This window comes from Aythya marila, assembly GCF_965140915.1.
Source record: "Aythya marila genome assembly, chromosome: 1".
Lineage (NCBI taxonomy): Eukaryota > Metazoa > Chordata > Aves > Anseriformes > Anatidae > Aythya > Aythya marila.
The window spans coordinates 117659559-117670529 of record NC_139042.1 but is presented as its reverse complement, the minus strand read 5'-3'; the positions used below and the strand labels follow the sequence as shown (position 1 = coordinate 117670529).

Sequence of the window (10971 nt, the reverse complement as noted above, 5' to 3'; positions counted from 1 at the left end):
CGGCGGGGGGGCGTTTTGTGGCGGTTGCGGGCTGCGCACCCTTTATCTCTCCGCCTGTGTTTCCTGAAAGCGGCTTCAGCACGACCTGTGGAGGGCACCACAGCGGGTTACGCATTTTGTGCTACGTTTCAGGCCAACACCCCCCTGTACGCCAGCACGGCCCCTGGGCGCCAGAGGGGCGGGCACGAGGCCTTCAGCCGTTCCCGCCCACCGCCGGGGGGCGCTGGCCTACATCTCCCAGCAGCGCCCCGCGGCGCGCAGGCGCAGCGTGGGGCGTGAGGCGCAGGGATGCAGCCGGCGCGCGGAGCCATGGCCCGTGAGTGGCGGCGCGGGGCGGGGCGGGGCGGGGCGCGGCCGTTGCTCCCCTCAGGGCCCCGTCAGGGCCGCCCCGGGAGCCGGCTGCGGGCCCGGCCCGAGGGTGGTTACAGAGCAGCGGCTTCCCGGTGTGTCTCTCGGTGGTGGGGAGCCTCGTGTCTCCCTCCCGCCGCGCTTTAAGACATCATTTTGAGGAGCTGGGCGCGCTGCCAGATGGGCTTTTGGCTTTTTTCAAAAGGGATCTTGAAGGAACTGACCCTCTGCGCTTTCATTTCCCCGAGTTACAACGCCCCGTGGAAAAAGACACGATTTGAGGGCGCTCCCTGGTAGGGTTGTCCTGCGAGGGAGGCGCACGAAGCAAATGGTGTTTGCGCCTGTTGGCAGCCTCATCGCAGCCTGGCTTTCCCAATGAGCTGAGCGCTAGAGCAGTTTCGTACCTGCGCAGTGGCGGGGTGAGAAGTTAATCATTTGCGTACTGTGTAAAAATTAACCGCTTGTCTACTGAGGTGAGAAGCAAAGCACAAAGGAAGATACCGCCTGCCTATCCGTGTCCCAGCCTGGCCTGCCCTTGGACCAGCTCCCGTTTCCCCCAGCACCGTGGCAGTGCCGCTCACTGCTTCCCTGAGCCCTGTGGTTCTGGGTAACAGGGGAGCTTCCCTGAAAAGGAAGGTGATTTCAGCCTGGGGTACCCCTGTGGAGGAAGGCAGAGCATTTGGGTTCAAAAGGAGAGAGCTCTGCCCAGTCGGGATGTGCTCTCCTACAGCCCAAGGTATGAGGAGATACACAAAGGGGAACAAATGCACACGATTTGATCTCTCCCGTGTGCGTAATTCAGAACATGCAAATATAAATCCTGCTTAGGCATGGTAGACGCTTGCAGATGTCTCTTGGCTAGAAACTGTATTGTAAAGTGACCAGGAAAGATGTTATCTTTATGGTTTTATAGTTTCTCACATCCATTTCCCAGGCCAGGTGTGATTTGAATGATAAAAGCAAACTTCCTGTATTTGTGTGCTTTGGGGATTATGCAGCCTTTAGTTTGCTAGTGGCATTTTAGGAAATTCAGCACTCATAGGGTGATGGGCGCAATGAAAAGATACACTCACAAAGCACATAGCAAATCGGGAAAGAAGTAGGACTGGATAACGTGTGGTCCCGCTTTCCTACATGAGAACATGAACTGGGTACTGCCTAGGCTAAGCAGGAGCTAGCCTGAGACCAGCACGTCAACTCCCTGGTCCTTGACCCGAACCAGGGGATGGCCATGTATGGTTCCCAGGTAACAAACCTGCGTTTGAATGTTTTCCCTGTGTTAGGAGACTTTTTCCAGAGTCATATACCAACTGCAAAATGAGTTGAAGTTGTTTGTGTATATATTGTTAATATGTAAGTAGATTTATTTTGTTAAATGCTCATTAATGAATTCAAGGTTTGATTACCTGGGGAAATTCCACTGGCTAATTTTTTTTTTTTTTTTCTCTGCTATTAGACTTCCGCCTGGCACTTATTCAGCTTCATGTATCTGCTGTTAAATCAGATAACATTCAACGAGCCTGTGGACTGGTAAGAGAAGCATCGGCTAAAGGAGCAAAAGTCGTGGCTCTACCTGTGAGTAAAGATCATGATTTACTTAAAATACATACACCTCAAACTCTGGGAAACCTCTTTGTAGTGTTAACCATGCATTATATATTCCTGTTTCTCTCTGGATGTGCTTGTATGCTGTATGAGACTCCAAAACTGGGGGGAAAAAATGCGTTGATGTGCCTTGTTCCATCTACCACAATGTGTAAAAGAAGGAGGGGAAAAAAAAAAGTTGTTTTTTTTTTTTTTTTTTTTTTTTTTAGTAGGACAAGAATGTTTGAGTTCATGCTGGTTTAAATCCCAGGCAATTCCAGCAGCTCTAACTGGTTTGTTCTGAATTAACTAAAGTAGGACTGTGGTTTGAATTTTTGCAGAAGCCTTCTGTGCCAGAATGTAGGAAAAGGTGATTTCCAGCTACAGAATGTTGATACAAAGCAGGAAATGTTGATAGGAAAGCAGGCATCCATCTTTGCCATAATTATTCAGGATCAAACAGTCAATGAGAAACTAAATAGATGTCAAACATTTCCAGCAAATCATTTGTGGCTGAATTATGATTAAAGCATCATGATGCCCTTTTATGGTATCCTTGTGCGGGAACATGATCACTGCTTAAAATTACTCATCACTTCTGATTTACTTTTTAGACCTCAGCCAGGATTATCTTGCTGATTTTTTATTTTTGTTTTTTTAACATGATATGCTGGCAACAAGGTACCTTCCCACTGTAGCTGTGAGCTTTTTCCTCTGTTCCTGGGGGTACATGTGCCTGTGCCTTGCAGCATCTGACTTGGGAGTGCAAAGGTCTTTTCTGGATGAACTTTTGGTCTGAATGTTTTACACAAAGAATGTTTTTGTTCCTGCTGTCCTAGGTGAAGTATTAAGCAACCTTCCCTTCTCTGTGCTAACACAGCTCTTGTGCTGCAAATATGACCTTTGATTATTCTGTCTAGGTCTCCTAGATGGAAATTATCTATTATTAGCTACTTTTTGTCATGTGTACAAACAACTGAGTTTTCCAGGCCAATTTAGTTGAGATATTCTGCTTGCTAACGATAATTAGTGCTTGTAGAGTAAACCCTCTCAAGCAAGTGCAAGGTCTTTCAGCAAGTTTGGGAAGGTAAATTTTGTACTGATACTAAGAGATGAAATATTCTCTTCCCTCCACCTTATTATTATATTTTTTTTTAAGTCACACAACATAAAGAGTTAACACACACCAAGCATACAGTCTACACCTTTGCATAGGCATACAGTAGTTTGTGTGACATGTGTAGATATTTTTTTCATTTCTGGCCTAGGGAGAAAGCATGAAAGAAAAACTTGTAGGTTTGAAAGGTCAAGTGCAGAGTTTACAGATTTTAACTTCATTTTTTTCTAATTCTAGGAATGTTTTAATTCTCCATACGGAACCCAATACTTTAAAGAATATGCAGAGAAGATTCCTGGAGAATCAACACAAAAGCTCTCAGAAGTTGCCAAGGAGTGCAGCATATATCTTGTTGGAGGTAGTTCCTAGTGACCCTCTCAGTGAGGGGAAAAAAAATGGGCAATGTCTATTTGTGCAACTGAATCAAAACTCCATATACTACAGGGGGGTAAATCTTTGTTCTCTCCCTTTTAAAGGATCCATTCCAGAAGAGGATAGTGGAAAGCTGTATAATACATGTACTGTCTTTGGGCCTGATGGTGCTATGTTGGCAAAGCATAGGAAGGTAAGATGGTACAATATTGTTATTAGAAGGTTTCTCATCTATGTGGCTAGTGTTCAGCAGTGATACCCAGAAATGGTATTGCCCCATCAGGATTTTTCCTCAGGTTCCCAAAGGAGTTGGTCTCTCAGTTATCATAAAGACTGCTCTTTACGTACTTTTTGTGCTATGTGTATAGTAGTGCAGACAATTGAAGTCCAAGTTCCACAGTTAAGCTGTGTCTGCTGTTCATGGTAGGTAGATGCTTACTGTCATCTTACACCTGCATGTTGCTTGTCCCTTGAGAAACTACCTGTTTTCATAACTATGTAGTTCCTGCTACTCTGGCTTTGTTCCTTAGGTGAACAACAGCTTGCTTGTTTCAAGGAAAAACAAAAAAGAGAATGCAAGGTTACTTGGAACAAATGAGATGGCGCAAAATAAATCTGGGGTGCAGTTATTCTTTTTTTTTTGTTTTTCTTTTAACCGATTGTTCATTTAGCTACACTGTTAGATCACTTTCTGAAATACTGCATTGTCTGTCATACCACACCAGCCCATAAGCCCTGTAGTTGTTTGCAGAACAAGTGCAGGCTTGTACTGCATATATATGAACTAACAGTAATACAGAAACAGCTGTACTTTTACAAAGCTCCAGTCAGGAACAGATACCTGCATTGCAAGGGATGGAATAAACACCATCTACAGGGGCTAAGAAGCATCTTGAAGTCATGTGAACTTCGTGACTTGTTGAAGGTATTTCCTGGAGAAATTTTGCAGGAATAAAACTCAAAGCTTAGAGAGGAAAATACCACTTGCTTTACCATATTGCACTTATGATCATGACAAAGTTATGTTATATACATAGAGTACATTATATATGTACCCTTTCTTTAGAAAAATTACTCATTAAATCAAGATAGTTATTTTACAAGGACCCTTTTTTTTGAAGAAGATGTACAGCCATACTGCAGATTAATTGTTCTATTTTTAGCTATTCTTACTCTCTATTACTGTATGGGAGAAGGATTAGACATTCTCTTGGGTAAGCAATGTAAACATTTGATACGTGCATCACTTAGGTCAAGGCTTATATGTGTTGTTTAAAATGCCTAGTATTCATCTTCTTTATTTTTTCTCCAAATAACTGTAGATGTGCAAATTTCTGTAAAGAACAAAACTGCTTTAAATTGTCTTTAGAAGATCTCTTCATCTTAAGCAATGTTTATTTGGGAGCCTGACGAAAGAATAGCCCAGATTATTGTGACTAGTATACATCTGACTAGTAGGAAAAGTCTCAAGCATCAAGCAGAGAAATTATTAATAATTCTTAATAATCTTATAATTACAGATTCATTTGTTTGACATTGATATTCCTGGGAAGATACAGTTCAAAGAGTCTGAAACACTGAGTCCAGGGAATAGTTTCTCCATGTTTGATACCCGTGAGTATAAGACAAGCCTTCTCCTTAGGAGCACTGCCACAGTAATGCTACAGTCATTCTGGAGCTCTCTTCCCTACCATTTCTCCCCAGCAATGGATTTTTAGATTGTCGGGTTTAAATTAGGCATTTGACAATGATGGCAAATGTGTTTTAGGTGTGTTCCAAGTGTGGAGGTCATTTCAGAAACTTTTTTAAAAGGCAATGTGATTGAAAAAGGACAGAGAAGTAGAAAGGGATAAAGCATACATCATGGCACTTCTCTTAACAAACAGTGCTCCTATTGAATTGTAAAAGAGAAGTTACTGTGTTTTTAATAGCAGTTTTTAAAACAGTGCTTAGAAAACATGTCTTGGAAAACAATCCATGTAGCAAATGGCTACACTGTCAGTTGTTTCATATGAAGATGGTATAATAATGGAGACAAATGACTGCAAATTCCATTCCAGTATTCTTGAATCAACCAAAACAGATTTAAAAAAAAAAAAAAAAAAAGACAGCTACCACCACCCCATTTTCAAAAATGAGTACGACCTGTTAACTGAGCTCTCCTAAGAGTCTCAACTCCCATGGTGACTTTCTCCTCCTTGTGATGTGAATGCTGCAAGAAAATATGTATCTGTAATTTCTTTAGTCCACAAAGCACAGTAACTTTATCACTGAAAAATATGAATCTAAATCAGAGAGGAATATGTTACAAAAAAAACTGCTACAGTGTGATGTTGTGGAAATGGCTGTTTTTAAAGGGTAGATGAGACTACTTACAGTCATCCTCTCATCATGAAGAATGAGTTCTCCCCCGCCAACAGACAGAGTTTGCTGCAGATACACATTTAAAGAAACATTTAAATATCGCTCCCCTTGTTACTCTGAGACATGTAAACTAACAGCTGGCAGGATGTCTTGTGATAGCTTTTGCGTACTCATGACAGCAATATGACTGTTGTCTCTTGTGTTTTGAGAACAGCATACTGTAAAGTGGGCCTGGGCATCTGCTATGACATCAGATTTGCTGAGCTGGCTCAAATCTATGGACAGAACGGTAAGGCTGAGTCACCTAATGAAGTGGAACACACTTAGCCCTAAGGCCTGAATTTTGTGGGGCTGCTTCAGGGTGATGGTACTGAGCACTCTCTAAGTGTTATCAGGCACTCTTATCTTTGCCTATTAACACAAAATGTACCTTGTAGCCCGGACTTTGTTATTCATAAACAGAACAGATACTCATTTGTAAAGTAACAGTAATTCCCTGCTACACATCCACTGATATAATAATATTATAATGATGTAATACATAATGGCACTGTAATATGGCCCCATACGTGGTGATGTGTCATAGGGCTTTGCTGGCATAGTCATCTGTGTCACACATGAATGGGCTCTACTTGTCCTTCTATTAAGGACAGAAGTCAGGAAAAAAAAAAAAAAGCATATCATGAGCTTCAAAGTAGAGTCACTCTAGGGTAAATCATCTTCCCTTTAATGATGGTTTGTAATTTTCTTTTAACAAAGGTTGCCAGCTGCTGATATATCCAGGGGCTTTTAATCTGACAACAGGACCGGCTCACTGGGAATTGCTACAAAGGGGACGGTAAGAACAAAGTAACTGAGGGGGATTTTAGTATGTGGAACCAAATAGTTCTTGTATTCTACATCACGCCATACAGCAGAAGTTCTGCTGCAGGACTGCTCTGCTTTCAGAACTGTGCCATTCTTTGGGTCTTGCATGGGTCACCAAAATGATTTTGCTGTTAAGGAGAAAAGGCAGGAGCTGCTTATCCTTCACTCCTACCAGCCCCTCTGCAGTTAAGCTCTTACATGGCCCTTTTCCCCACGGCTCTGAGCACCATTCACAAACTTCTGCACAGAACAGGCAGTAGACAGCAATAACCATGTCAGAACTGCCTTAATTACAGACAGAAATAGATGCTTTGACTCATGATTATGCAGTATTACTTATTCGTTTGGTCAGCTTCAATCAACTTTACTGCACACTGAATGAACATGTAATTCACTCTGTCTACTAACTCTGGGGCAGTTGGGTAGAGACTTCTCTTTCTAGGCTTGTTTTCTGTAACTTTTGTGTCATTTACAATTTTGAGAAGTCTTTACGAGACTGTACTGTTTGTTCTTCAGAGTGAATTCAGTCTCTTCTGCTTAGTTAATTGGTGGTATTAAAAAGAAGACCTACTCATTTTCTTGCCCTATCTTTCTGTGAATACAGAGCTGTCGATAATCAAGTCTATGTAGCTACTATATCTCCTGCTAGAGATGAAAAAGCATCCTATGTTGCCTGGGGACACAGCACTGTAGTAAATCCATGGTGAGTTCAGAAAAAAACACCTTAGTTGAATGTTTTACTTGACGGTCTCACTTCAGCCCCACATATTCACCTACTCTTACAACAAATCATAATTTTTTTATTGTTTTCCATCCAGCTAGTTTTAAAATTGTTTAACAGTATGCATTCTTGTTGGAAGCACAGAAGTTACTTTAGTAGTAGTATTAAGCACTAGTAAAGCTGCTGACCTTTTCAACTTGCGTTATATATTATGCACTGGGGTGACTCCTTGAGCAGAACTGAACCATATTAAACAGCTTATACAAAACTAAATTTCCTCAAAGAACACTTTGAGGTAAGAAAGAATGAGAAGGATACCTTCAAGTAGATGAGACTTTCTGGCCTTAGCAGCGATTACTTCCCCTCCGTGCCTCTAGGTGACTGGGAAAACATCGAGTCTTTTGGCAGTTATTTTTCGTCCAAATAAATCATTCCACCAACACTGCTCTTCTAGACAATTGCAAAGTAAATAAAGCTTTCTGTCATGTGCTCTTAACATCTTATGTTGAAAGCAGTGGCAGAGCACCTAGTGGAAGACATGATAAGCATGTTCAGTAGCTCATGCAGAGTGTAAGTATACTCCTATTAAAAGCTGGTTGGATCTGAGAGGAGAAAGTGTTAGTCTAAACAACCAACTATATATGGTTGTCCCCAGTGAAGTTACTTCTTTCCCTTTGAGGTATATTCCACGTTCACGTGTGCTGGTTCTCATAGTTGCTCTTAAGTTTCCAAAGATCAAGAATATTCCTCTGTTAGGTATGTATATGTCACATATAAAACATGTGCTACATATAAGACCTGGAAGCTATTTCTATCATGCAAGAGTTAAGAATTATGATGCTATTTTTAGGATATCCCTGTGTCTACAGCTGTAGACATCAAGGGTAGAAACTCCCTCTTATACAAACAGCAGCAACTGGACTGATGCCTTAGACCTCTGTGTTAATGCTGTGAACAAATGTTCTTCATTTTGCAGGGGTGAAGTCATAGCCAAAGCTGGGGCTGAGGAAACAGTTATATACACAGATATAGGTAAGCATTTAGTTTGTTTCCTGTTTTCTTTCTTGGACAGGGCCTAAGACTGGAGAGACCGTTTCTTTTTTTAATGACCATGGCCTTGTTCCTGCAGTTACAGATGATGCAGTGTTCCCAACCCTTCTCAACCTTTGCTAGACTGCAGCAAAAACAAGCACTACCAGGACTAGAATATTCAATTTTCCTTACATATGAGGAAGCTGCTACCTACCTTAGGAGAGAGCAAAGCCGAGGCTTCCTTCCCCAGCTGCTCAGTTGCTGTGCCCTATGGACTCATTCTCCATGAAAGTTGCTCTTTTCCTACTTTGTCTGAGACAAGTCCTGCTGTTAAAACTGCTGTTTTAATAGCTCTTTCTTCCCCCTCCAGATTTGAAGAAACTTGCAGAAATCCGTCAACAAATCCCTATTTTAAGCCAGAAGCGCTGTGATCTCTATGGCATAGAGATGAAAAAGTGACACCAGGTGAAGGGGAAAAGTTCAAGTGGCACAATGACTGTTGCTTTCATCGTCGGGATTCCCTTACTGGTTGCTTGACAGGCTACTGCTAAATGTCATAGTTAATTAAAAGCAAAACAACTTGTTGGTATAATTCTAAAATTGATTCAGATACAACTTCTGTATCTCCTTATACTTCATTTTATAGTATTTAACAGCTAGGATGAAGCTGGAGGTGAAATCACCTCAACTCAGTAGCAGTTAACAATAATCTTTATTCGTCATAATGTTTTAGTTACTTTCTTATTTCACTTTTAACTTTCTGGGGCTTATATATAGGATGTAGAGGTGGGAACCACGTTCCCTCTGAAAATCATCTCAAGTCAATTTTAGTATGATGCACTTTTCACTGATTACTAGATAATCTAGAAGTACATGTATGACTCCTCCATGTCTGTCTGTCTTAACTGTATGTGCCTAAACAACTCAAATTTCTTAGCTGCCCAACTTCAAACCAGGAAAGCTTAAAATTTAACATACTAAGTAAAATAGGCCAAATTCTGCTCTGTACTACTTAAGGACAATGCAAGAAGCAGCCAAACAGAACTAGTACTGTACAAGGAACTGTAACGTTTTGGTGCATGCATCCTGTCTGGAAGATATATATTAAATTCTTATTACAATTCCTGTTTATTGCTGAAGTGATGTGGATTAATGTTTTATTAAAGCATTTCACATGTCACCACACCTGTGCTCTATTTACTGCTTCCTTAATACAATGTCCGAGTTGGCTTTAGTTTCACAGTCGGGCTGTCTTCTAACTGAAGTCAGTCAAAAGGGCTAGAAAACTTCTTGCACTAATTAAGTTTTCTGCCCCAAGTCTCACAGAGCACCTGCTTTCTACATGCATTATTGCTACCAAGGGCATGCTCTTGCTGAATTGATCAGCAAACTGATTAAAAAACTTAAAACCAGTCTAAAATTTTGTACAAATAACCTTTTTTCTTAGAAGGCTAGCACCTTGGTGCTTCCTTTTCTAATGTAAAAAGATATTTTTTCCCTTCTTGGGAGTCAGAAAGCAGCACCTACCTCTGTACTTCTGGTTCTCCAGCAGCAAAAAGGCACTAGAGGCAAAAGGAGACTTCAGAATACAGAAAAGCAGGGCATTAGAGAGAGGCTTTTGTTCCATCTAGCCAGTTTCACCCCAAACCACTGTACCTGTTTCTTCACATTCAGCCATCCTCTTCTTCCCCCAGCTATCCTCTTGCCTTTTTTATTTCCTCTGAGTTCTCTGGGATGAATCAGCTGTGTGTGGTTTATAGAGGCCCCAGCCACCTATGGGGAGATTAATGGTTAAATTAAGCCAAACCCGGAGGAGTCTAACCCCTACAAGCAAGACCTCATCATTCCACTCAGTGGCATTACCTATTCCAGCAGGCATTTTGTGTCTCTGCTTTCACAGCATTTTGGTATACATACAGTACTGGAACTCGTAAAAAGCACGCCACAGAGCACAAGGTGAAATGAAGATTTATTTGTTGAAAAATAAATATAAAAAAATCACAATTGATATTTGAGTTAGGTCTCCTGCATTAAATCGGTACCTGCCACATACACAAAAATCAGCATGGATGATGGCCATCACGGCAATCTAACTTCTAAACCACAGCAACTCTTATACAGCCATATTTTTTCTAAACTACTGCATCTGTCTTCCCTACCACCCCCAACCTCTATACTGTTTTAGTATGCGGCAGAACAGGAACTAGACACTTATCTTTGGAGGATTAAAGAAATGCAGGATTCTCAAGGGCTACCCACTTGATTTTGGAAGTGTAAGCTGCAATCTGCCAGAAACAATGAGACGGAATATGGGGCATGTACCATCCTCCCCTGGCTTTCCAAATGGAGAATGGGTGAGAATCGGTAGTGGACTACTTTGGTGAACTAAGCTTTAGAGGTGACACGGGTTCAGTCCCACTCAGTCTGTCGAGACAAGTTCTGAGCACCTTTTCTTAGGAGGCTATTTTAGGAGTCTTCGATAAGATTCCCTCAGAAGTGATACCAACGGACTGAGAATTCTGGGGGAGTTACAAACAAAAAAGTACACAACTGGTTCTCAGCTAGG

General features: G+C 41.5%; 1 protein-coding gene across 2 annotated transcripts; it reads left to right on the top strand.

The window, feature by feature from the left end:
* The first annotated feature begins 203 nt into the window (after positions 1-203).
* Positions 204-9590, top strand: NIT2 (nitrilase family member 2). Of its 2 annotated transcripts, none has more exons than XM_082774601.1 (10): positions 204-316; positions 1805-1923; positions 3287-3407; positions 3526-3614; positions 4942-5035; positions 6000-6074; positions 6545-6623; positions 7257-7355; positions 8350-8405; positions 8776-9590. In XM_082774601.1, exons 1-10 carry the CDS (start codon positions 289-291, stop codon positions 8862-8864), a joined length of 849 nt encoding a protein of 282 aa, XP_082630727.1. In that variant the 5' UTR covers positions 204-288; the 3' UTR covers positions 8865-9590. The 2 variants fall into 2 exon arrangements, with proteins under 2 accessions (XP_082630727.1, XP_082630728.1); XM_082774602.1 differs by lacking the exon at positions 204-316 and adding an exon at positions 833-1084.
* The last annotated feature ends 1381 nt before the right edge of the window (positions 9591-10971 follow it).

Excerpts from the sequence above, each read along its gene's own strand:
- NIT2 (XM_082774601.1), top strand. The coding sequence starts at position 289 with ATGCAGCCGGCGCGCGGAGCCATGGCCC. Across the intron at positions 6,624-7,256 it reads GAATTGCTACAAAGGGGACG|AGCTGTCGATAATCAAGTCT; the intron begins GTAAGAACAAAG and ends CTGTGAATACAG. Across the intron at positions 8,406-8,775 it reads AGTTATATACACAGATATAG|ATTTGAAGAAACTTGCAGAA; the intron begins GTAAGCATTTAG and ends TTCCCCCTCCAG.